This window comes from Nerophis ophidion, linkage group LG11 (assembly GCF_033978795.1).
Source record: "Nerophis ophidion isolate RoL-2023_Sa linkage group LG11, RoL_Noph_v1.0, whole genome shotgun sequence".
NCBI classification, from domain to species: Eukaryota; Metazoa; Chordata; class Actinopteri; order Syngnathiformes; family Syngnathidae; genus Nerophis; species Nerophis ophidion.
In genome coordinates, this window is record NC_084621.1 from 36,761,978 (window position 1) to 36,789,142 (window position 27,165).

The 27,165-nt window shown below is 40.9% G+C and overlaps 2 protein-coding genes across 5 annotated transcripts in view; one reads left to right on the forward strand and one right to left on the reverse strand.

Annotated features, from left to right (window-relative positions):
* Nucleotides 1–8,232, reverse strand: part of si:ch211-257p13.3 (kinesin-like protein KIFC3) — a 41,995-nt gene extending 33,763 nt beyond the window's left edge. The window contains exons 1-6 of the mRNA XM_061915776.1: nucleotides 7,958–8,232; nucleotides 3,199–7,862; nucleotides 2,997–3,119; nucleotides 2,691–2,787; nucleotides 2,456–2,610; nucleotides 2,151–2,397 (exon numbers count right to left, since the gene is read on the reverse strand). Of these exons, the coding sequence (XP_061771760.1) occupies nucleotides 2,151–2,397; nucleotides 2,456–2,610; nucleotides 2,691–2,787; nucleotides 2,997–3,098 (601 nt within the window). The 5' untranslated portion in view covers nucleotides 3,099–3,119; nucleotides 3,199–7,862; nucleotides 7,958–8,232. The remainder of the gene's footprint in view (nucleotides 1–2,150; nucleotides 2,398–2,455; nucleotides 2,611–2,690; nucleotides 2,788–2,996; nucleotides 3,120–3,198; nucleotides 7,863–7,957) is intronic.
* Nucleotides 8,233–8,276: 44 nt separating this feature from the next.
* cep72 (centrosomal protein 72) lies at nucleotides 8,277–27,074 on the forward strand. 4 transcript variants are annotated; one of them, XM_061915780.1, is made up of 11 exons: nucleotides 8,277–8,460; nucleotides 14,432–14,559; nucleotides 14,654–14,843; nucleotides 14,920–15,019; nucleotides 19,061–19,161; nucleotides 20,273–20,403; nucleotides 20,469–20,562; nucleotides 20,661–20,818; nucleotides 26,470–26,581; nucleotides 26,656–26,724; nucleotides 26,816–27,074. In XM_061915780.1, exons 1-11 carry the CDS (start codon nucleotides 8,355–8,357, stop codon nucleotides 26,845–26,847), a joined length of 1,221 nt encoding a protein of 406 aa, XP_061771764.1. In that variant the 5' UTR covers nucleotides 8,277–8,354; the 3' UTR covers nucleotides 26,848–27,074. The 4 variants fall into 4 exon arrangements, with proteins under 4 accessions (XP_061771764.1, XP_061771761.1, XP_061771762.1 ...); XM_061915777.1 differs by lacking the exons at nucleotides 26,470–26,581; nucleotides 26,656–26,724; nucleotides 26,816–27,074 and having other exon boundaries at nucleotides 20,661–22,712; XM_061915778.1 differs by lacking the exons at nucleotides 26,470–26,581; nucleotides 26,656–26,724; nucleotides 26,816–27,074 and having other exon boundaries at nucleotides 20,273–20,397; nucleotides 20,661–22,712.
* Nucleotides 27,075–27,165: the final 91 nt, after the last annotated feature.

The window sequence follows — 27,165 nt, forward strand, 5'->3', positions numbered from 1 at the left end:
CATACATAATATGTACAAATATGATCGTAAAAGTGATAGCAAATAAGCAGTTAGCGAAATAAATAATATAGTAATGACAATGAGCATTTTTACACTAAAACTGGAGCAATACAAATATCAATAGAAAAATCGCTATTGATCATGAACAAAACCAATAGTTTACCTCTCTTATCAACAATAAAGTTGTTCAAATGTAACGATACGTATACATAATGATAGCTAAAATGATAATAAAATAAATAAATGAAAAAAAAAAAAAAAAGAAGGAATACCGAAAGATGAAAAGGAAGAGAGAGAGGCAACCTATATTAATCTTGTAGATTGTTATAGTAACAATGGTTTAAGCTCTGTCAATATGCCTTGTGTTACCCAGTTTACCCTAGGGCAACAGCGTTGATATATGTTTCATGAAACATGATTATGTGCATGAGTGTATGTATCTATATGTACTTGTATATGAACAGAATGTGTATATGAATGTTTGTACAGTGAATGTGTATGTACAGTATATGTATGTTCGTACCGTGAATGTGCGCGTGGATGGACGGACTTGGAGTATGTAGGTATGTAATGTATTTGTGTATGGCCGTGTTTTGTTAGTTACTGTGGTGGCATCCAAGTTAAGAATGTCATGCTTTTTTTTTAAGCTTACTTTGCACTGAACAGGAGATTCCTGTGCACACATTGTAATGCTGTGTAACTAGGCAGTAGTCATGTCGCTGCTTAGCCATAATGATAAAATTACACATAAAGTTTAACAGAACATTTTGCTATTAATTGACCAATTAATCCAATAAAGTATCTATCTATCATTTTTCATAGAAGTTAGACTTTTGGCTCCCAAGATTTACGACGACATTTTAGACCTCACCTTTTAAAAATGGCCTCTTTGCACTAGTGTGTAATGAACACTAGGGACAAGAGAAAGCGCAGCATACTTTTTAGACTTAATTAATTTTGGCTTTGGCATAACTGAAGTTATTTTAGCAGATTTAACAATTGTTTTCAAGTTATTGTTGCACTTCCCGGTTGCCCGCCACCTCAAAAACCTGTGAATTCAATCAGTAATAGTTGTTTTAACAAAATTATTTAAAATTTGACGGAATAATCTCTCTCTGATTGTTCTGAACTCCTGTTTCCATGCCAGTGTTGCCCAGCAGCATAATCCTGGTTTAGGGGAGATGTGCCATAGTGAAGGTCTGTGTGGATGGAGCTGTACTTCCAAAAGATGAAGTGATGTTCTTTGGATAGCAAAGTAGTTGAGAATAAATCAACAGTGCCTCAGCAAACAAGTACTGCACTCTATTTTTGGCTCAGCTGTTTGAAGACATCATAATTACACTCATGACCGCCATGTATTAACACTCCTCAAACCTGTCTCGTCAATGGTTTTTCAACATATTGTGCTTTGCAATTCCAATCGTACCTCAGTAATCGTACGCACACATTTTCGTATGATTTGGATTTCAGCTAAACAATTTGCCAACTTTTAAACCGTTTTTTGTCTCATTACCATATTGCCAAATATCGTATGAAACAAAATATTCAGTTTACCATCTCACGGAATCGAGTCCCCCTACAAAGAAACCCACGTTTTGCTTTTTCGTTTTGAGCGCGACTGCAAAATAAGCCACCACGGAGCCCAAGAAAGTTGCAAGGGCCAGCACTTTGATAACTAAGGTGAGAAACACTATTGAATTCAAGAAAGAACTCGTTGCAATATACGAAGGGGTGGCTCTCTCCTCCCTCCTCCCTCTCTGCTCACTGCCGTCTTCGCCAGCAAGAGTTTTCATCCATCCATCAATCCATTTTCTACCGCTTATTCCCTTCAGGGTTGCTGGGGAAGCTGGAGCCTATTTCAGCTACAATCTCCACCCTGGACAGGTCGGGTAAAAGTAATGTTAAATGTTCATTTATCCATGTTATTCGTAATTTATATGTATTTCACATCGTTTTCTGCATGTAAAGTATAATTGTTTATTTGTTTTTTCTACAATTTAGTTATCGCCAGACTTTTTGAAACAGATTACTAATAAAGGTGTAGTTTTATTTGTATAACACAAATCTCTGGTGTTCCTACATTCCACTAGCATCAGTTGTAGAGAACCAATGTATCACGCTCAGCTTCTCCCCTCCCACTGTTTTCTCACCATCATTATGCGGGCTCATCTGCTGGCTGACGGCTTCCTCCAGGTTACAAATGATGCTCTTCTTGTCCTTGAGGCGTTGGCGGTAGGAGGCCCGCAGCGCCTTCATCTGGCGTCGGTACTGCACACGGTGCCTCTTCAGCTGCACGCGGTACTGCTCGGCCTGCTGCTGCAGCTGCTGGAAGTGCGAGTACTGCTCCAGGAAGCTCAGCAAGTGGGACATGACAGCCATCAGGGGGGACTCTCCTAACTGGAATGGTATTTTTAAACATTGCGCTTGTTTGCTGTAGAAGTTGCCATGTTGTCACCTTTCCTGTTGTCTCCAGCTGGCTCTGTGAGGCTCTTTTCTTGTCGGACTCCTGCTTAAAAGAGAGGAATGCTGCCAGAGGAGTGCATGCTTGGATATCAGCGGCATCCTCCTCTTCATCACTTGGGGAAACCTCATCGCTGTCACTGCTACTGCCTACAGCGAATAACAAATCACATTACCAAAGAGTAAAATCTCTCCTTTTTTAATCTTTCTCTACGTACGTGAACACTTACTAGAGTCACTAAGCAAAGCATAGGCCTTCTTTCTCATTTTGGGGGCGTGACCATCTTTCCTTCTGCTCCCTGTTCCCATGGAAACAGGTCTTGGCTCCTGAGCACAGCGACATAAATGAGGGTCATGTGGTATTATCCCAATATTTACCCACAAAGATCTGCGCACGCAATGACAAATCCCATCTGTGTTAAAGCAGGAGACTTCGTTTAAACTGTCAGGTGGCTGCTATGACTCATGCATGCTAAGATTCCCCAGGGAAAAATGCCATTTTTCGACAAAGATAGATAGGATGTGGCTAGACATACGTCTGCGGAGGCTCCACATAATGCCTCCAAGGCTTCCTCCTCCTCCTCCTTTTTGAAGACAGTGTAGAAGATGTAGACTAAAAGGGAATAGAAGGCGTACATGTCCACGCAGTGCAACACCTCCTGTGAATTGAAATCACATTCAAACATGCAGCATAAGGAAAAAATGAGCGTGCACATTCACGCCACGCATTGTGCTTACCTGAGCATAGATGTCCCTCTCTTCCTTTGTGATTAAAACCCAATATCATTTGCAGTTCCCCTTCCAGGCGCCATCCATGTTGTCACGTCTTCCCCATGCATGCAACTCCTTTTCTCCAAAGCTGCAGCAACATCCCAACATTGTGCAGCCCGTCTCCCCTCCCCTTTCTCCTCCCCCTCTGCACTCCTGCCCCGTTTACAGGCTGCATCTGCAGCGAGCATGCTCAGTGCAGAACGTCGCTCAGCTGCAGTGGAGGCGTGACGAGACGTGATGAGACAAGAAATCAAAAAAGTATGCTAAAGGATACACGGGCCATTGGCCAGGGTAGCATTTGGTAGAAAAGGGGCCTCATATGTAAAAATGATTGTGTTTTTCTCTTTATGTCGAGATATCTCTGTCAGAAGGGCACCCTCTGCATGCGAAGGGGGCCGGGTCTTGCTGAGGGCGCCATTGAACCTAAACACTTAAAGGCCAGGGTTGGCTCCTGGCATAAACACTCTATGCAGTTGTTCGGGGTCTCAAACACTAAGCGGGGATTTGTCAAATCCCACCCTTATACAGTGATACCTCAATTTAAGAGTACTCCAACTTAAAAGTGTTTTGAGATAAGAGCTGTCTGGTTATAATTTAAGTTGTAAGCAAAAATTTGAGTTACAAGCATCCCCCGCCATTAGTTAGAATCGCAAAAGTTACAGTGAGCACTGTAAGATCCGACCAACTCATGGTGTTTATTCCCAAGCATTAGGTTGACATTTTCATATCAATCATAAAAAATAATAAATAAGTAATACTAAAGAAACAACTCATCAAAAATACAACCAAGAATGTAGCCAACTTAGCGAAGCAATTCGAGCGTAGCACTGCTAGTACGCAATAAACTGAAGCAGAGCATGTTAAAATAATATCTAAACGGCTGACATTTATCCATGAAAATATGGAGAAGCAGCAAGAAGATACCGCACACTGTAAAAAAATTCTGCAGAATTGGATATGAAGCTGTGGTTGCCACAAATTCATCGTAAAAATACAGTCACAACGTACAGGACATTACGGTATGTTGATGTTAAATCCGTTAATTTTACAGTCAATAAAAAATTTTTCTTGCAATAAATTAGTATGAAAAAAACTGATATATTGTCAACCTTCAGAATTCCTGGTGAAATACTGGCAGCTATGTCCATCCATTTTCTACCGCTTATTCCCTTTTGGGGTCGCGGGGGGCGCTGGCGCCTATCTCAGCTACAATCGGGCGGAAGGCGGGGTACACCCTGGACAAGTCGCCACCTCATCGCAGACTGGCAGCTATGTTTGCCAGGAATTTACCGTAAAACAATTGAGGGACAATTTTAGTGTTGCCACTCAGCCTATCCCCAGGTGCATGTCTTTGAAGGTGGAAGCCGGAGGGAACCCACGCAGTCACAGGGAGAACATGTAAACCTCAAACAGAAAGAACCCGAGCCCGGGAATCGAACCAAGGAACTTCTCAGTGTGACACATGAGTGTTAACTACTGCTCCACTGTGCTGCACTTTCACTAATACTAGTATCTGTAAAATGCCTGTTTCCGAGACATGTGAGCGGTACGTGAGGATTTCAACTTAAAAAAGTATTTGTCCAACCTTTCACTGGACAACTCACAACATGGTCTTTTGTAACACATTACTTCAGGGTAGCTATTCAGAATGATACTTAATTGCCACGTACCTGTAAAATAGCTGCTTGAAACCAGTTCCAACACACTTAAACACACAGCGTGGTTAATTTCGATGAAGTTTGCAATGAAGCACATAGACATAACCCCTCAATGTCTGAAACCACATGCCACAAAAATACAAGAAAACCTGTTGTTAGCCAAAAGTTATCTTGGCTAATACACAAACCCCTAAAACAAGGTATGCTGTTACCTAAATGTACAATCTACAAAATCTTTAATTTAGAGAGAACACAGTAAATTGTTGAGTATTTGCATGCTATTGACATTACAGTACTTACAAATGCATTGTACAAATTGTACAGTAAAGTCATGTGTTTTCTATGTTTTATATCCACAGTAATTGAGGTTATCTACTGTTTCTTGGTTTGCAGGAATCCGTTGCATTTACTACTGTGACAAACTATTTTGATTTTACAGTGTTTTATTGTTGCTATTTAACAATTGTTGCTGTGGTTTTTACAGTCATTTTTTTTTTACATTGTACACTTTCCAATGCTATACATTATTTTTACATTACTTCATAGAACTACTGTAATTGTTTGTAGTACATTGCAATACATTATATTGTATTGTTTTATACACAATTGCTTCTCAAAACGTTTGATCTATTTTTTTTAAAGGCAGCTGAGATGGGCTCCAGCACCCCTTGCGGACCCGGAGGGGATGGGCGGTAGAGAATGGATGTTACAAGTTAACATTGCCCTGTTTTTTTTTTTTTTTTTAACTTTTTTTCCAGGGGGGTGGTGGGGTGCAAGCACCAATATTTACATTGATTTCAATGAGAGATGTTGATTTGCAATACTAGTGCTTTGAGTTAAATGCTCCACAGAACCAATTGTTTAGGTACTATTTTAATACTAAAGACCAAAAAGGTGTGACAGTGTCAGAGTTCGTTTGTGACGAAACCCAAGATGCAGAGAAGGAGGCAGGCATTTTGCAGGTAAACATGATTTAATTTAAATACTAAAACAAGAACAAACAAAAGGGTACTAACAAAAGGCGCGCACAAGGCGAATAAAAAACTTGGCTATGAAACAAAAACACTGTGACACGACGGAACTATGGCATGAGCAGAGTGAACAGAAGTAGACAAAGCTACAAGCGACAAGACAGGTAGTGGTGACATCGACACGACAGGAGCGACAATAATCCAGCACTGACTGGAGGAGAAAACAGGTTCAAATAGCAGCCGGCTGATTGACAAAAGATGTGGCCAGGTGCAAATCAGCCGCATCCGAGGGGAACCAGCGTTCAGGGAGAAAAAACAGGAAATAACCAAAATTAAAGTGCTGACAGGAAACAAAGACACAGAGGAAACACTAAATCCCTAACCAAACTGTCAGGGACGAACCTGACAGTAGCCCCCCTTCCCATAACGGATACCAGATGTTTCTTGAGTTTCCAATCATTTCTACAACGCTTTATTTTTTTGTGATTGGAGGACATATTTGTTTGTCACAGAAAACATTCATGAATTTATTATGGGTCTTCTGAAAATGTGACCAAATCTGCTGGGTCAAAAGTATACATACAGCAATGTTAATATTTGGTTACATGTCCCTTGGCAAGTTTCCCTGCAATAACGTGCTTTTGGTAGCCATCTACAAGCTTTTGGCAAACTTCTAGTTGAATGTTTGACCACTAATCTTGACATAATTGGTGCAGTTCAGCTAAATGTGTTGTTTTTCTGAGATGGACTTGTTTCTTTGGCATTGTCCACATGTTTAAGTCAGGACTTTGAGAATGCAATTCTGAAACCTTAATTCTGGCCTAATTTAGCCATTCCTTTACCACTTTTGACATGTGTTCAGGGTCATTGTCCTGTTGAAACACCCAACTGTGGCCATGACCCGGTCTGATGATTTTAGGTGGGAGGTAATCCTCCCTTTTCATTGTTCCATTTACTCTCTGTAAAACACCAGTTCAATTGGCAGCAAAACAGGCCCAGAGCATAATACTACCACCACCATGCTTGACGTTAGATGTGGTGTTCCTCACCTTTTCTCCTCCAAACATTGTGCTGGGTTTTGTAGCCAGGCAGTTACATTTTTGTTTCATCTGACATCACATGGACAAAGATAAGACCTGTGGTCAGATGAAACAAAAATGTAGCTGTTTGGTGACAATACCCAGCGATATGTTTGGAGTTAACAACACAGCTGAGCTAAAATCATGCTCAGAGTGTGCATCTCAGTGACGTCACTGGGCAATACGTCCTCACACACACTCTGCTCTCATGAAACGTCTCTGAACTGCATATGCCAGATATTTGAATGTTTTTTTTAAGTAACACATGTATTACTTTACCTAGTAATTCATTGCATGTAATTAATAGTAATTGTGTTAGTAATTTAATAACTTTTTGGGTAAAGTAACAACAAAATATAAACTTTTACTTTTTAGGAGATTATAATGTCATGACTGTTTTAGATGTGTAAATGATATCGGTCAGTCATGTCCAACAGAAACCTGTGCAGGGAATGTGTGGATCCCCAACAACCTACAGACATGGACCCTTTCAACAGCAGCCTAATCACTACCTCATCAGCCGTTGGGGAGACGAGGGTTCCAAAGGAGTCTCTCCCAAAAGTAGGAACCAAAAGCACGGGCAGGCTGAGAGCCACGCTGGTCAGGGCCCCGGTGGGGTTGCCAGCGAACAGACACACCATGAGGCTGCAGGACAAGCTTGCTAGGCCCAGGCAGCGACTCAGTACTACCAACGTGTCTGCTGAGAGACTGTCCCGCAGTCCCAGCAGCAGACAGGAGCCAATCAGGAGCATGCATGCTGTGCTGTGGTCCTCGCTGAGCCACATGAGGTGGAAGGCAAGCAGGGATGGTGCCAGAATCTCCCCGACCCATTCTGCATCTTTCTGAATGGGTGTGGAAGAAAACACACAAAGTCCTGGAGAGAGTCCAACTAGGAAGAGTCCTACTGAGGGAGCTCGGTGGTCCTACAAAAAAATCCACAATACTTTTCATCATCTGCACTACAACGCGTCACATTTATTATATAACTTACTGTTAAGTTACAGAATAAGACACTCACCTTAAAGAGTTTATACGAGGAGAAAAGAGCTGAGACACACAACGTTAGGTTGACTGCTATCGATAGCCACACATAGGACGCCATTAACCCCAAAGACGACGTTGAATAAGTGACCCTATTAGAGTGAGATGTCTGCAAAGTTATATGGATACAATATGAGTAAATAGAGTTAGTGTTTAACAAATTATTTCGGCGCTAGACAAATGTTGTCGAACTTGACTAAACACTACCGCGTTTGTTTGGACACGTGACATGGCCGCCGCCGGACTGACATAGCCAATGCGCCTGCGTGAAAGAGATGCGTTCACGGCCACTCGTACACGCCAGATTAAAAAAGAAATACATGACAATTTCCATCGCTTTCTACCGCCCGTGCTGGAGCTAGAGCCTACACCAGATGACAACACCCCGAACTGGTCGCCAGTCTAACCTCAGGGAACATATCGAGACTGGCAGACACTCGCGCCGTCACCGAGTGGGGACTGAACCCACTGCAAGTGAAGGCGAGTCGAGTAGTGACGACTCTCGAATTCGCCTTTAACATTTTTAACTGTTAAACGCGTTTCATAACTCACTGGCTTTGATATGTTCCCTTCGTTTGTTTCGATTAAGTAGAAAACACAGTAATTAGTTTTTTTAGTTGCAATGTTAAAATTTATTTACCAATTTATTTTAAATACGGCACGTTTTGTGGTACATTAACATGGCTTTGATGACTCTAACCGAAGAGTGGATTCGGAAAAAATTGCGCCTAAAACATCCACGCCTTGGTAACATTGTCCTTCACTTACTACAAATATACATATTTATAACTGTTAATAAGTATGAAAGTCAGTCTTTGGGAAAAAGTGTTTATCTTCGATAGCGGTGGCTATTCTAAGGATGTTGTGAGAAGCCAGCACATTGAAACTATAACTGTGTTGTTTGTGCCATTTGTTATTGTTCTATATGGAGGTTAATTTGTGTCATACAAAATCTTTTTTGACACTGAATTTATGTAAATTAATTTTAAAAAAATCAAACTAAGCTGACAATTTCATTACATCTTCATTTAAATTCCTAATTCCGTTTAATTTAGTGGGTCTTGAGTTTTAAAGCAAAACTAATTTCGGCACTGAATTTTTGTTTACACTAAATTTCCATACACTTTTTTATAGCACATATATTTAAAACACTGTAATCTAACAAACTGAATTTTCAAACATCTACAATTAGCTCACAAGTCCAACCAAATCATACTAAAAATGTAATGTTCAGTTCAGTTCCAGTTTATTTCGAACATGCATACGATACAATGTATAAGGCGGTATAGCTCGGTTAAAGAGTGGCCGTGCCAGCAACTTGAGGGTTCCAGGTTCGAATCCCGCTTCCGCCATCCTAGTCACTGCCGTTGCGTCATTGGGCAAGACACTTTACCCACCTGCTCCCAGTGCCACCCACACTGGTTCAAATGTAACTTAGATATTGGATTTCACTATGTAAAGCGCTTTGAGTCACTAGAGAAAAGCGCTATATAAATTCATCCATCCATTCACTTCACTTAATGAATTGCATCACACAATTCCAGTGGTTTCATTACAGCACGTCCGAAAAGGAGTAAGAAGAAACAGAGTTTATTTAATCCTACCCCTTTTCATACCATAACAATTTTTCCAATTTCCTTGTTCTCTGTAACAGAACAGTGAACAAATAAATAATGAATAAATAATATACAATAGTGAGCAGACAGATATTAAATACACAAATAATATTTGTCTCTATTAAAAAAAAAGGGTGCAAGATCCATCCATCCATTTTTTATCGCTTATCCCTTTCGGGGTCGCGGGGTGTGCTGTAGCCTATCTCAGCTGATGTTCATCATAATTCTTCTTCTGTGTACTTTGTGAACACTTGTAGTTTGAACAGTCACTTAAAGTGAATCATATGGGTGCTTTGTTTGATTTATTTAGTTAATCCATTCCATAATTTAATTCCACATACTGATATGCTAAAGGTTTTAAGTGTTGTACGAACATACAGATTTCCATCCATCCATCTTCTTCCGCTTATCCGAGGTCGGGTCGCGGGGGCAGCAGCCTAAGCAGGGAAGCCCAGACTTCCCTCTCCCCAGCCACTTCGTCTAGCTCTTCCCGGGGATCCCGAGGCGTTCCCAGGCCAGCCGGGAGACATAGTCTTCCCAACGTGTCCTGGGTCTTCCCCGTGGCCTCCTACCGGTTGGACGTGCCCTAAACACCTCCCTCGGGAGGCGTTCGGGTGGCATCCTGACCAGATGCCCGAACCACCTCATCTGGCTCCTCTCGATGTGGAGGAGCAGCGGCTTTACTTTGAGTTCCTCCCGGATGACAGAGCTTCTCACCCTATCTCTAAGGGAGAGCCCCGCCACACGGCGGAGGAAACTCATTTCGGCCGCTTGTACCCGTGATCTTATCCTTTCGGTCATGACCCAAAGCTCATGACCATAGGTGAGGATGGGAACGTAGATCGACCGGTAAATGGAGAGCTTTGCCTTCTGGCTCAGCTCCTTCTTCACCACAACGGATCGGTACAACGTCCGCATTACTGAAGATGCCGCACCGACCCGCCTGTCGATCTCACGATCCACTCTTCCCCCACTCGTGAACAAGACTCCTAGGTACTTGAACTCCTCCACCAGGGGCAGGGTCTTCTCCCCAACCCGGAGATGGCACTCCACCCTTTTCCGGGGGAGAACCATGGACTCGGATTTGGAGGTGCTGATTCTAGTTCCGGCCGCTTCACACTCGGCTGCGAACCCATACAGTGAGAGCTGAAGATCCCGGCCAGATGAAGCCAACAGGACCACATCGTCTGCAAAAAGCAGAGACCTAATCCCGCGGCCACCAAAACGGAACCCCTCAATGCCTTGACTGCGCCTAGAAATTCTGTCCATAAAAGTTATGAACAGAATCGGTGACAAAGGGCATCCTTGGCGGAGTCCAACCCTCACTGGAAACGTGTCCGACTTACTGCCAGCAATGCGGACCAAGCTCTGACACTGATCGTACAGGGATCGGACTGCCACAATAAGACAGTCCGATACCCCATATTCTCTGAGCACTCCCCACAGGACTTCCCGAGGGACACGGTCGAATGCCTTCTCCAAGTCCACAAAGCACATGTAGACTGGTTGGGCAAACTCCCATGCACCCTCAACAACCCTGCCGAGAGTATAGAGCTGGTCCACAGTTCCACGACCAGGACGAAAACCACACTGTTCCTCCTGAATCCGAGGTTCGACTATCCGGCGAAGCCTCCTCTCCAGTACACCTGAATAAACCTTACCGGGAAGGCTGAGGAGTGTGATCCCACGATAGTTGGAACACACCCTCCGGTCCCCCTTCTTAAAGAGAGGGACCACCACACCGGTCTGCCAATCCAGAGGTACCGCCCCCGATGTCCACGCGATGCTGCAGAGTCTTGTCAACCAAGACAGCCCCACAGCATCCAGAGCCTTAAGGAACTCCGGGCGGATCTCATCCACCCCTGGGGCCTTGCCACCGAGGAGCTTTTTAACTACCTCAGCAACCTCAGCCCCAGAAATAGGAGAGTCCACCACAGATTCCCCAGGCACTGCTTCCTTATAGGAAGACGTGTTGGTGGGATTGAGGAGGTCTTCGAAGTATTCCTTCCACCTATCCACAACATCCGCAGTTGAGGTCAGCAGAACACCATCCGCACCATACACGGTGTTGACAGTGCACTGCTTCCCCTTCCTGAGGCGGCGGATGGTGGTCCAGAATCGCTTCGAAGCCATCCGGAAGTCATTTTCCATGGCTTCTCCAAACTCTTCCCAGGTCCGAGTTTTTGCCTCTGCGACCGCTGAAGCTGCACACCGCTTGGCCTGTCGGTACCTGTCCACTGCCTCTGGAGTCCTATGAGCCGAAAGAACCCGATAGGACTCTTTCTTCAGCTTGACGGCATCCCTCACCACGACAAGCACCAACTACTTTGCGGCCACAGCCCCGATCAGCCGCCTAATTATTATATTTTCCTCTAAAGTTATATTTCTCATCTTTTCAATCAATCAATGTTTATTTATATAGCCCTAAATCACAAGTGCCTCAAAGGGCTGCACAAACGACAACGACATCCTCGGTAGGGCCCACATAAGGGCAAGGAAAAACTCACCCCAGTGGGACGTCGACCATGATGACTATGAGAAACCTTGGAGAGGACCACACTAAGTGTTCAATGAACTGCTCTGCAACAATTTTTTCGAGGATTTTCGAAATAAAGGGAAGGCGAGACACCGGTCGGTAGTTTATCATGAGGTCAGGATCGAGGTTAGGTCTTTTAAGAAGAGGATGAATAACCGCTTTTTTGAATGCTAGGGGAACAGTGCCAGAGGAAAGTGATAAGATTATAATATTTATCACTGATGGCCCTAATAATACAAATAGTTTCTTTGATAATTTTCCCAGGAAGCGGGTCAAGTAAGCATGTTGTTTGTTTTATTCCATTTACACGTTGTAACAATTCTTCTAATGTTATTTCATCAAAACGAGAGAAACTATTTTGGAGGGCAGTATCCGCCGTATATACAGTCGTATCTATGTTAATAGAACCCAGTTGTAGCTGGGACGCATTGACTTTAATCTCCTTTCTAATGAGTTAAATTTTCCTATTAAAGAAATGCATAAAGTCATCAGCCGAGTGGGTGAAGCTACTGGAAGGAGTCACTTGTTGAGTTAGCGATGCTACTGTACTAAACAAAAAATTAGGATCGTTTTTATTAAGGCGGATGAAATTTGAGTAATATTTAGCTTTAGCTAAGGTAAGCATGCGTTTATAAGTTATTAAACTATCACTCCATTCTTGATGGTGTTTTGTTGAGAATTGTTGTACATTATTGGGTAGCAGGTTATAGTATGCTTTATACATAATTTTTGCTGTTTGCAAGTGCACAAAATCGTTGAATTTTGATGTATTCAAAATGTGTGTAACGGTATTTAAAGGCCTACTGAAACCCACTACTACCCAGCTCGCCGTCTGATAGTTTATATATCAATGATGAAATATTAACATTGCAACACATGCCAATATGGCCTTTTTAGTTTACTAAATTGCAATTTTAAATTTCCCGGGACTTTTTTCTTGAAAACGTTGTGTAATGATGACGTGTACGCGTGACGTCACGGGCTGTTATGAATATGAGCATTGCGTACACACACAGCTAAAAGTCGTCCGCTTTAACGGCATAATTACACAGTATTTTGGACATCTGTGTTGCTGAATCCTTTGCAATTTGTTCAATTAATATTGGAGAAGTCAAAGTAGAAAGACGGAGTTGAGAATCTTTAGCGTTTAGCCACACAAACACACGGTGATTCCTTGTTTAAAATTCACGGAGGTGAAACTTTAGTATGGATCACAGCGGACATGGATCCCGACTACATGTCAACCAGCAGGTTTCGGTGAGAAAATTGTGGTTAAAAAGTCGCCTCTTACCGGATATCAGCTGAGCTTGTGTCGTCCATACAGCTGCCGTCGACTCCCGAGACACTGCGCGTCAACACCCGGCCGTGGACGTACACTTCCGACTATCAGGTAATATTAAACTCACTAAAACACTAGCAACACAATAGAAAGATAAGGGATCACCCAGAATTATCCTAGTAAATGTCTCAAAAACATATGAATCCGTCTCAATGCAACGCGATTGCAATCGCGTTCGTTTTTGTTTTGTTTTTTTTCTAGTCTTTTGCTATCAATATCCTCAAACACAAATCTTTCATCCTCGCTCAAATTAATGGGGAAATTGTTGTTTTCTCGGTCTGAATAGCTGTTTTTGTTGGAGGCTCCCATTAGAAACAATGTGAATATGTTTGAGGGGCGGCATGGCGTAGTGGGTAGAGCGGTCGTGCCAGAAACCTGAGGGTTGTAGGTTCGCTTCCCACATATGGACATCAAAGTCGCTGCCGTTGTGTCCTTGGGCAGGACACTTCACCCTTTGCCGCTCACACCGGTGAATGAATGATGAATGAATGATTGGTGGTGGTCGGAGGGGCCGTAGGCGCAAACTGGCAGCCACGCTTCCATCAGTCTACCCCAGGGCAGCTGTGGCTACAGATGTAGCTTACCACCACCAGGTGTGAATGAATGATGGGTTCCCACTTCTCTGTGAGCGCTTTGAGTATCTAACATTAGAAAAGCGCGATATAAATCTAATCCATTATTATTATTATTATTATTAATATATAAGGAGCCATCAACATGTGACGTCATCGTCTGCGACTTCCGGTAGAGGCAGGGCTTTTCTCAAATAGTGTTTTAAAAATTAGTGCAAAAATACTATGAAAATATAAAAAAATATGAAAATGTCAGCATAACTTGATGTAAACAAATTCACTTCACAAAATTCAAACGCAAAAAATTCAGTTACATAAATTCAGTGTGAAAAAAAAATGCTTATTAAGACAAAAGTTAACATATAGTTTTATTTGTGATTTTGAACAGGAGATGTCCGTTCACTGCGTTTGCCTGGGTCATACAAACTGAAAATCAGATCTCTGGGAAAAGCACTGAGTAACTTTGAACGACTAAAAACTCTGGATCTGTCACATAACGCCCTTTTCTCTATTGAAGTAGGTTGGAATAATTTTGCCTTTGTTGTAGTTGACATTGTTACATTTAGTGTGTTTATAATCTTGTCCGGCCTTTCTCTAACCTTCACATTAGGGTCTGAAACACCTGAAAAATTTGCAGTGCCTGAATCTGTACTACAACTGCATACCTTCCCTGGAAGAGGTAAAAGTTCTTTTTGAGTTGCCGGTTTTAAGAGTACTTGATTTGAGGCTCAATCCCGTGGCCAATGAGCACCGATACCATCCTATCTTGGTGCACGCCATAACCAGCTTACGCATGTTAGGTAAGAAACAGCAATGTTAGCTAAACCTATGCATTGTTTAAAAAAATATACATTCTGTGTACTCCATTTCTTTCAGATGCTTGTGTAGTCACACACACTGAGCGGAGAGCTGTCAGATTGCTATTATCTCATGATCCTTATCCTCGGCGAAAGAGAGCTATTGTCAACCAGAAAAGGTACAACATTGTTCACTGAAGTAGGAAGTAATGGAAAAAGAAGTAATTTGTTCTAGGCCTAAACTGTTGTGACCCTACAATCATTCACATTTACAAACCCCGTTTCCATATGAGTTGGGAAATTGTGTTATATGTAAATATAAACGGAATACAATGATTTGCAAATTATTTTCAACCCAGATTCAGTTGAATGTGCTACAAAGAACATATTTGATGTTCAAACTGATAAACATTTTTTTTTGCAAATAATCATTAACTTTAGAATTTGATGCCAGCAACACGTGACAAAGAAGTTGGGAAAGGTGGCAATAAATACTGATAAAGTTGAGGAATGGTCATCAAACACTTATTTGGAACATCCCACAAGTGTGCAGGCTAATTGGGAACAGGTGGGTGCCATTATTGGGTATAAAAGCATCTTCCATGAAATGCTAAGTAATTCACAAACAAGAATAGGGCGAGGGTCACCAATTTGTAAGCAAATTGTTGAGATTTCTCAACTAGCTACTGCAAGGAATTTAGGGATTTTACCATCTATGTTCCGTAAAATCCTCAAAAGGTTCAGAGAATCTGGAGAAATCACTGCACGTAAGCCATGATATTACGGACCTTTGATTCTTCAGGCGGTGCTGCATCAAAAACTGACATCAATGTGTAAAGTATATCACCACATGGGCTCAGGAACACTTCATAAAACCACTGTCAGGAACTACAGTTGGTTGCTACATCTGTAAGTGCAAGTTAAAACTCTACTATGCAAAGCAAAACACATTTATCAACAACACCAAGGAATGCCGGTGGCTTCGCTGGGCCCGAGCTCTTCAAAGATGGACTGATGCAAAGTGGAAAAGTGTTGTGTGGTCTGATGAGTCCACATTTCAAATTATATTTGGAAATTGTGGACGTGGTATCCTCCGGAACAATGAGGAAAATAACCATCTGGATTGTTATAGGCGCAAAGTTCAAAAGGCAGCATCTGTGATGGTCTGGGGGTGTATTAGTGCCCAAGGCATGGGTAACTTACACATCTGTGAAGGCACCATTAATGCTGAATGGTCCATACAGGTTTTGGAGAAACATATGTTGTCATTCACGTAGGGCTGGGCGATATATCGCGGGTTTGTCTCTGTGCGAAATAGAAAATGACTATATCGCAATATTCGAGTATACGTTCTCACGCAGGACTTTTAGCTGCGAGCGTACACTTCAGGCTCTCCTCGCTCTTTCTCGTGTCTCCTTCTCGTAGACAAGCAGGCGCACATTCTTACATACGTCACATACTGTCACGTCATACGTCGCATACACGCCCTCCCAGAGCAGAGAGGTAGCGGCGTGGCCAACATTAGCTGCTAATGTAGCCGTACGAGAGAAAGATGGTGCGAATCTAGTAACAAATGAAGGAAGACTTAATTCCCAATAAAAACAGCATGTTTTCCATCGTCTGGCGGTGGTTCGGCTTCAAGTGGGAATATGTCGAACAGACAACCGTAATTTTTCAAGTGTGGGTGGGGGGAAAGCGTTGCTATAAAAAGTAGCATTAACTGCTAATATCAAGCATCGTTTGTAAAGTCACTCGCTAGAGAATTAAGAGAATTTCATAACCTTAGTAAAATAACCACATAGTGAAGGACGAATACTATTTGATTTCTTATTATGCAGCTAATTTTTGTTAGACGCTTAAAATGTCTTTGACAATCTTGCAATTTATGTTTTGGAAATAACTTGAATGTTTGTGCCATTGCTTAATAACTTTAATAAATACACGTTTGGTCAATTGACTTAGTTGTGATTTCCCTCTTTGCATGAAAGTTTAAAAGTAGCATATATTAATGCAGTATGAAGAAAAATGTTTTAATGTATACACATAAAATCATCATACTGCTGTGATTATATGCATCAAGTGTTCATTCAAGGCCAAGGCAAAATATAGTAATATATATTGTACATCGCGATATGGCCTAAAATTATCGCGATATTAAAAAAAGGCAATATCGCCCAGCCCTACATCCAAGCAACGTTATCATGGACGCCCCTGCTTATTTCAGCAAGACAATGTACAGTGATACAGCAGCGTGGTTTCGTAGTAAAAGAGTGCGAATACTTTCCTGGCCCGCCGGCAGTCCAGACCTGTCTCCCATCGAAAGTGTGCGGCGCAATATGAACCGTAAAATACGACAGCAGAGACCCCGGTCTGTTGAACGACTGAAACTCTACAAAAAAACAAGAATGAGAAAGAATTCCACTTTCAAAGCTTAAACAATTAGTTTCCTCAGCTCCCAAAAGTTTATTGAGTGTTGTTAAAAGAAAAGGTGATGTAACACAGTGGTGAACATGCCCTTTCCCAACTACTTTGGCACATGTTGCAACCATGAAATTTTAAGTTAATTATTATTTGCAAAAAAAAAAAAAAAAAGTTTATGAGTTTGAACATCAAGTATCTTGTCTTTGTAGTGCATTCAACTGAATGTGGGTTGAAAAGGTTTTGCAAATCATTGTATTCTGTTTATATTTACATCTAACACAATTTCCCAACTAATATGGAAACGGGGTTCGTACCATACAAGCTTAAAAAGAAGCTAACAGCTGTATAAAACATGTGGAACCTCAACCCAAGAGTGTTTCGAGATAAGAGCTGTCTCTTAGCTGTTTGTTATGCTTCAAAAAGCAATCTAAATTTTACATTTTACAGTGAACCCTGTAAAATTTGGCCAAAATATCTGGTCTTACTCGCTAGCATTAGCTAATAGTGAGAGATGGACATAACATTGTTTTTTAACCATGGGAAGAAATAAAGTGAGTATGAAGGACTACAGTGATGATATGATAAGAAGTGGATGATATTCATTGAATTTTAGAAATAAATCATCAAAACATTACTAAGCGTGTCGCCAACTTGGCAAAGCAATTCCAACGTGGGCACTTCTAATATGCATTATACTAAAGCAGAAAAAATGTAATGCCAGCCAACAATGTTAAAATAAACGGCGAACATTTATCTATGAAAATGTGGAGAAGCTGCTGATGGTGTGTTTGATGGCGAAGCAGCTCAAAATAGATACCGTAGAAGTCCAAACTCCAAGGTAAATACTGTACATTATTTTTACATTACTGTAAGTGTTTGTAGTACATTATATTCTATTGTTTCATATAATATTTCTTAGCTGAAAGTGTGTTCCTCTTTTAAAAAATACACATTAAAATTGTGCTGTTTTGGACAAGCAGTAAAATACATTTTAATGAGAGATGTCGTTTTAAGACACAAGTGGTTTTAGTTAAGAGCTATGTCACAGAACCACTTAAGTTCTTAACTTGATTCCTTGCATCGTGCTTTTTAACTGTCATACAACTGTAAAAAGAAGTAGGCAGCTGTATATTATATCCTCCTGAGATGCGGCATCCTGTGCTGTGGCCATTTGTGTTTCGGCATAACAGCACCATGATTTTTTATCCCAGAAACTTGCAACCGACAAACAAAGTAGAACAAAAACAAATGTCCGCTGCACAGGACGCTGGTTCTCAGGAGGCTTTATAAATGCTAAAGGGGAAGATGGCTCCGGGGCAGATATGCACAGGAAAATTAGTCTGCACACCACACTTCACATAAAGACTAAATACAACACACTTGTTATTGCTTTCTTTGTATTACTGAGCAGCCAGGACAGAAATGTGAGTTGCACTTTCAGTCATCACAAAAAAACTAACCAAATGCAAAACAATGTGTTAGTCTTTTTAGGTTGTGTGTATTGTAACAAAGGATAACCAATTTTTTTATCCGAGTGTGTAACATTCAAGGCATTTTTGCCTGAAAAAATTGATGCAGTTTCCAAACTTGAAGGTACATTGTTAAAGGTTTAGCACAGCATGGGCAAAAGTCTTTGCATGCACCTGCCCAGTCTGTCTTTTCTTCTAAAGCCGCTTTGTACTCCTGGAGTAATATCATGTGCAGATGAACACATTTTTACTTACATTCATCTGTATAATGTTGACAGGGAATGCAATTTTCTGGTGTAATTCTGGTGGTTGTGACTCTTGTATGTGTAGTCGTGATAGGACGATGGCCTTTGTGGAGCGTCTCAGCAAGAAGCTCACCAAGCTGACGGACGAAGATGATATGGTGTTATCCTCACCTCCACAGCTGCCAAGTAAGCCATGTACTGCAATACTGAAAATAAATAGGATTTTAAAGGGTTTCACACAAGTGGCAATTTCTTTAAACTACTGTAAATGCACAAGTAATACATATTCTATACAAAACCTTACATTATTTGTTTATATATTTTGCAATAATTTAGGGCTGTCAAACTCATGTGATTACGGTAATCACACAAAAAAAATCAGCCGTCAAGGATTTTTTAGTTATTTAATAAATGTAATATACACAGATTAATCACACTATTGATTTTGACTGTTCATGCTCCTTTACCATAACTACGGATGCTTATCTGAAAGGTGGGACAGATTGTTATAAGGTGGTGGTCAGGTCGATACAAATACAGGTTGTTGTGCTGGTGCTCGCTGGAAAATGTTTTGTTTTTTATTTTAAATACACTTTGAAAATAATCTAAAAAAAAACAACATTTTGACATTGTCATTATGGGGAATTGTTTGTATAATTTTGAGGAAATTCATTTATCCCATTTAAAGCTGTAACAGAACAAAATGTGGAAAATGTGAGTCACTGTGGTTACTTGCCGGATGCACTGTACACCCTGACTGGACTTAAGAATAAAACTGTTACTAAGTTTTGAGCAAATAAATAACGTGCATTTAAAATAAAATAAAAATTCCTGGATGACATTCTAAAAATACAATTGCATTCGTGTCCAAATATTGGGTTGTTTTTTAAATTAAATTATCCAATTTTGTAATAACCTTGCATTCCAATGTGTGATTAACCTGATTAAAAAAAAAATAATAATCATTTGACAACACTTAAAAAGACATTGTGCCTAAAAATACTGTGCCTCCATTGCATACCCGTTGTTATAGTATGATTTCACCATTAGGTGTCGACAAAGGACCAATTTATTGTGTTGACCTTTTAAATGCCTGTGTTGTCTCCTTAAAACTGACATGTTTATTGTGGGTTTTAAGTCATTTTAATATTAACACCGGGGCTAATCATTGAAGGACGATTAACCAACTCATTTAACTACAGACCCCAAACAGACCCGAGATGCAGCTATGCAATATTTAACCCTTGGTCTTGGTTTATTTGCGTATCCTTAATTGTTCGCTTTAACACACTTCAAGGTCCAGAAGAAGTTCCAAGTGTGTTGAATGACTGCGAGTCGCCTGTTCCTCATCGTCTTGACAGCAACCAGATTATACATCCTCCAAAAGTGTCCTCCTCCAGCTTGAACTTGACAGAAGATGATGTGAAGGTTCTTTATTGACTGCTTAGTGTCACATGCACGAGATATCAGCTAATCGTTATTCTTCCTTCCAGGGTAGTTACAGGGAGCCTTTGGAGAAACTGCTGGACGTCATGGTCAAACACTGGGTGGGACAGAAATCTCTGCAAATTGACAGCAACTTCCTGAGTGAGTTTGCCTCAGGGATTCTGGCTGATTGCTGCACTTTGAGATAATAACTCAAAATCTTGTCATCCTCTCTTTTTTTTTTTCCTTCCTGCATCCAGTTCATATTGTCCAGATCTTTTCCATGATGGAAAAGCATATCTGCAAGCGGGACAGTCAGGTTAAGTCCTTAAGAAACGAAGTCGACGCGCTGTGTTTTTGTACCGCCACTCAAGAGAGCGAACACAAATCTGACACATGCAGGTTGAATTCTCAACTGGTATGCTCTTTTCTAAAACTCTTTTTGCCACAGAGTGTCGATGCTTTAATACTACATTTAAACACCTGGGCCCAATTATACTATTTGACGCAATTTGATGCATTTTTTGGACTAACCACAAACTCATGGAAAATATCCATCCATTTTCTACTGCTTGTCCCTCTCGGGTTTGGGATCCCAATTCAGAATATTAGACCTCGACAGGTCGCCACCTTACTCCTGGAAAAAATATTTTACAAAAAATATTATTTTGGGTGCAGAGTACCAATTATTGATTTAGGAAACCTTTCTGACAAACCTCCACAAGGGATAAAACCAAACATGTCTTCTTTACTAGACCAGTACATGAATGCTGAGCCACGGAGAAATGTGAAGGGAAACGTTCCATTATATACTTAACAGCAGCAGAGCAGGAAGCAGCTTCAAATGTAGTGCTCTGTCATTCAATCATTCACATTTTACATCGCCATAAAAAGTTAAACCAGTAAGAAGTCCAAAGTGAATGTATTGAGAACTAAAATAACTTACAAATTCAATATTTTTTTTCTGTAAACATGCGCCTCAACTTGTGTGATAGCTAATCTGAAGACACTTTTTTGCCATCTTTTGTTAGTGATATCAAAAACGGAAATTGTGCAATAGAACCCCAAAAGAACTTAGTGGGCGTGATTTACTAAAGGTTTACGTGTATTAAAACATTTGCAAACTTGATAGCACGAGCAAAGCTGATCTACTAAACCTCTGCAAAGTGGAATGTCTGCTCAGTGAGCAGAAAAAGTTGTGCAATCCATTTTGCGTCTGTCTTCATTGTTTGCAAAATATATGCTATCATCAAAATGACCACGATATTTGGAAGAGAGTATACAAATGTTATTATTTAGGATGCACAATGTGATTTATCAACAACGTTTTGTGAGCACTATTTGGCGTTTTATTTGACATGTCTCAGAAGGACGTGCAAAATGACAGTTCCACACACAGCTGCAGGATAGGTGATCGTGCTGCAAGGATAGACGATAGACAGACGAGAATCCTCCGTCCTAAATCTGTGTTTTGGACAGTCAGAAATAATAAATATTGCATGTATCGTCTATTTAGCAACACAATTTTAGAATTTTATTACTGCTAGAGGAATCAAGGGGCTGATTAAAACAATTTTAATTTATGTGTTTGTGTCTTTTATATATATATTTTTTTCACGCTATCAAAATATTTCTGAGATGAATAAAAAACTTCCTTAAGTATGTGGAGTTTTTTTGCATGTTTGCATATCTTCAGCAGTTTAAAAAAGTGGTGTCATTGTAGGTGCACTTCAGGACTGCTTTTAAAATGCCCGTAAAAAAGAAATACATGTCTCCTGCTTATTAAAAAGAAAAAATCCCACATGGTGCAGTAAATGATTGTGTTTCCAGTGTTAGTGAATCGCACACAACACAGCATCTAATAGTACACACTATTTTATAGCATGCACACAGTGTTTACCATGTTAGTAGATCAGGCCCATTGAGTATCTCTTGGCTTTATTTATTCCAGCAATACTTATGGAGCACCACAAGGTGACAGAATCGCTCTGCAAACACCTTCCTCTTCCTTCTCATTTGCTGTATGTCAGGCTGTGAGTTAATTTGCATTTTTTTGCATAATTGACCTCGGACGATGTGGGAGAGACATAACGCACAAAACCATGAAAAGCAAAACAAAGACGTACATATGAACTTTTCCCTCTCATTTATAATTATGATGCCATCTATCTACTGTACACTACCGACAATCTACAGTACATTCACAGACAGTCCCATTATGATGTGTTTATGAGATTGGGTGAACAGGCCTGAATGAAGGCCACATTTGAAATTTAAATGGATGTATAAGAAACACTGATCATACAGTGAGTTGTGACAATTTCTAATGTTCTGAAATGTTTTACTATTCTAAACTTCTTTCATAAGAACTTTTGATGACATAACATTCACCTTGGTTTCAATTTTTCCATGTTAAAAGTAGTGTCATGTTGTCACTCAGAAACAGTTATGAAATAAATAAGTTTAGAGACATGAAAATAAGTGAGACTATTAGAAACATTTTATTCAAATAAATCTGTTTTTCACTCGTCTATTGTCGTCATTACAATAACTAGTAATAAAATCCACAACATTTAAATCACAGCCATGCGAAAGTCTCAAGATTTCAAAATAAGATATCAGTTATAATCCTAATAAATAAAGTATAAAAAATAACAAAAAAAGTGTGTTTACATAAACACTTGTAGGACAGTTAGCTTTATATATATATATATATTTATATATATATACGCACACACACACACACACACACATATATATATATATATATATATATATATATATATATATACATACAATGGGGCAAAAAGTATTTAGTCAGCCACCAATCGTGCCAGTTCTCCCACTTAAAATGATGACAGGTCTGTAATTTTCATCATAGGTACACTTCAACTGTGAGAGACAGAATGTGAAAAAAAAAAATCCAGGAATTCACATTGTAGGAATTTTATAGAATTTAATTGTAAAGTATGGTGGAAAATAAGTACTTGGTCAACCATTCAAAGCTCTCACTGATGGAAGGAGGTTTTGGCTCAAAATCTCACGATACATGGCCCCATTAATTCTTTCCTTAACACGGATCAATCGTCCTGTCCCCTTAGCAGAAAAACAGCCCTAAAGCATGATGTTTCCACCCCCATGCTTCACAGTAGATATGGTGTTCTTGGAATGCAACTCAGTATTTTTCTTCCTCCAAACACGACGAGTTGAGTTTTTACGAAAATGCATTCATAGATGCAGAGGATTGGGAGAATGTCATGTGGTCAAATGAAACCAAAATAGAACTTTTTGGTATAAACTCATCTCGTCGTGTTTGGAGGAAGAAAAATACTGAGTTGCATCCCAAGAACACCACACCTACTGTGAAGCATGGGGGTGGAAACATCATGCTTTGGGGCTGTTTTTCTGCTAAGGGGACATGACGATTGATCCATGTTAAGGAAAGAATAAATGGGGCCATGTATCGTGAGATTTTGAGCCGAGACCTTCCATCAGTGAGAGCTTTGAATGGTTGACCAAATACTTATTTTCCACCATAATTTACAGATAACTTCTTAAAAATTCCTACAATGTGAATTCCTGGCTTTTTTTTCACATTCTGTCTCTCACAGTTGAAGTGTACCTATGATGAAAATGACAGGCCTCTCTCATCATTTTAAGTGGGAGAACTTGCACAATCGGTGGCTAACTAAATACTTTTTTGCCCCACTGTGTATATATATATATACATATATATATATATATTTCCTTTTTTTAGTACTGCATTTATTTGTCTGTCTTCTCAATCGGTTTGTAAATTTCTATCCTAAGTATTGTAAAGATGGGCCAACACTGTGCATATAAGTCGAATGTTAGCAGCCAAGAGAAACATTTCTAACCGGTAATGTGTTTTGAAAAAGTTTTATTTTCATTTTTGTAACAAATAATATATTATTGAATAGAATAGAATAGAATAGACTTTATTGTCATTATATTTGCATATAACGAGATTAAAGACTCCAACTTAAGGTGCGGTTGTGGGAACTAATATGGTGTAAAATAAATAACAAGAGGTAAAAAAAGGAAAAACTAACAATTGAAATAAACAGACTACTATCTAATAAAAATAACAAACAATCCTGTACAATATACAAAACACTAGAAATACAAAGTACTGTACAATATAGAGAACAAGACGAGTACCGAAGTAATAAATAATAATCAGTGTCAGACGTACTGCACTCGAAGGGTAGTATTGCACAGTAGGGTATTAGGGCAGGATATTGTACAGGGGTGAATTATTTCTATTATAAGTTAGAGTTCAACATGGTGACAGCTCTGGGAAAGAAGCTGTCTCTGAGCCTGTTTGTTCTGGCTCTGATGCACCTGTAGCGCCTGCCCGATGGTAGCAGGTGGAACAGGTGGTAGCCAGGGTGTGTGCTGTCTTTGGTGATGGTTTTTGCTTTCTTAAGGCAACGGGGGTTATGTAAATCCTTCAGGTAGGGCAGGGGGCAGCCGAGGATTTTTTGTGCAGACTTTATGACCCTCTGAATCGCCTGTTTGTCTGCTTCAGTGCAGCTGGCGTACCACACTGTTATGCAGTACGTCAGCAGGCTCTCGACAGATAAGCGATAGAAGGTCACCATCAGCTGCCTCTCCAGTCTGTTCTTCCTCAGCACCCTCAGGAAGTGGAGTCTCCGCTGGGCCTTCCGGATGACCGCAGTTGTATTTTGGGTCCAGGACAGGTCAGCAGATATGAGGGTGCCGAGGAACTTGAAGGAGCGACTCTCTCCACCTCCTCGCCATTGATGTAGAGGGGGCGGGGTCCGCAGTGTTTTTCCTGAAGTCAAAGATGAGGTTCTTGGTTTTTGTGGTGTTCAGTGCCAGATTATTCACTGAACACCATGCTGATAGTTTCAGGACCTCATCTCTGTATGCAGACTCATCCCCCCCTGTAATGGGGCCCACCACCGTTGTGTCATCGGCAAACGATGATGGTGTTCTCCGAGTGGGCTGGACTACAGTCATGGGTGTAGAAGGAATACAGCAAAGGGCTCAGCACACAGCCCTGTGGAGAGCCGATGCTGAGGGTGTGGGGGAGGAGAGATGGGGGCCAAGTTTTACTGTCTGAGATCGGTTGGTCAGGAAGTCCTTAATCCAAAAGCAGGTGGGTGAGGGTAGGCCTAAATCCAGCAGTTTGGTGACCAGGATGTCTGGAATGATGGTATTGAAGGCGGAGCTATAGTCAATGAAAAGCATCCTGACATAGCTCCCCCGGTGTTCCAGGTGGCTCAGTGTGGAGTGGAGAGCCATGGATATGGCGTCATCCGTTTGCCCGGTAGGCAAACTGCTGTGGGTCTAGTGTGGGGCGGGAGGGGGGCAGGCTTGCATGTGGTGGAGGACCAGCCTCTCGAAGCACTTCATGATGACAGGTGTGAGTGCTACTGGGCGATAGTCGTTGAGGTTGTTTGTGGCAGCTTTCTTGGTTACCGGGATAATTGTGGCGGATTTAAGGCAGGGTGGGATGAGTGCCTGTGCCAAGGAGAGGTTGAAGAGGACGGTGATAATGTAGGAGAGCTGGTCAGCACATGATTTGAGCACCTTCCCGGGTACACGGTCTGGACCAGTTGCCTTCCTGGGGTTCACTGGTCCAGACGGTTATGAGAATTGTGTTTAATCAAGAATCATAAGGACAAGCAGTGGAGGAAAATTTATGGTTTAATCCAGGGGTCCTCAAACTTTTTGACTCGGGGGCTGCATTGGGTGAAAACAATTTGGCGCCCGAGTGGGATGATGTGACGTTATCGATGGGAAAATGTATATTTAGACAATATTATTTGCCTGAGCGGCTAGGAAACACTGAGAGTAATAAGCAGTAAAATATGGATTAGAAAGGACATATTACATAATAAAATAAAATATTATTAGTTATTTTTTTAACTTGGGACTTCCTGCGGGCTGGATTTTGGACGCTGGTGGGTCGCATTCAGCATGCTGGCCGTAGTTTGGGGCCCCCTGGTTTAATCTAAAGTGGAGAGTGATGAAATTCCTATGCATTTACCAGAAGAGTGTTTGTCTAAACCAACGCAGGAAGAGCTCAACCAACAACTGTGGTCGGTCTTGGAGAGCAACAGCAACCTCCAAAAAGAGCTGATCAAGGTAGAGAGTGAATATCTCCAGTATCTGACCGAGCACCCACCAGGTGAGCGATCCATGCACTGTGAAGTACGTTTGTGTTCATTTCTTTATATTTACAACTGTCCTACTTTGTGTCAGACTGTCGGATACAAGTGGAAGAGCTGAAGAAAGAGCTGGAAGAGCTGAGGGAAAAAATGCACTCTTCAGGTATCTTCCACCGTCTGAGCTCAAGGCATTGAAATAATCCGACATGTAACACACTCTGCTCTGTTTGCGTGCTTTGTGTCTCTTGCTGCAGGTCGGCCTGGAAGTGAGCAGGAATGTGATTAAGGAGATTCCCGGAGGGATGAAGCGTCACTTTGAACACCGCACGCTTTGTTTGACTTTTCTTTTCGTTATTTTTACTTCATTTTACTTTTCCCCTCTCCACTGCCTTTGTGTTGAGCTCCTTCCATGGTTGAGCTGTTTATTATTGAAAAAGAGTAAAAGGCAGCATTTACTTGATGTTGACAATAACTAGTAGGGGTCATTTATTAAAGGAAGTTTGTGTATAAGTGTGTGACAGTGCTGTTATTTTATTAATTATCTTTTTAGAGGGGAAATCTGTGGAATTTCTGTATCCTATCCCCTCTTAACCATTTTTTATTT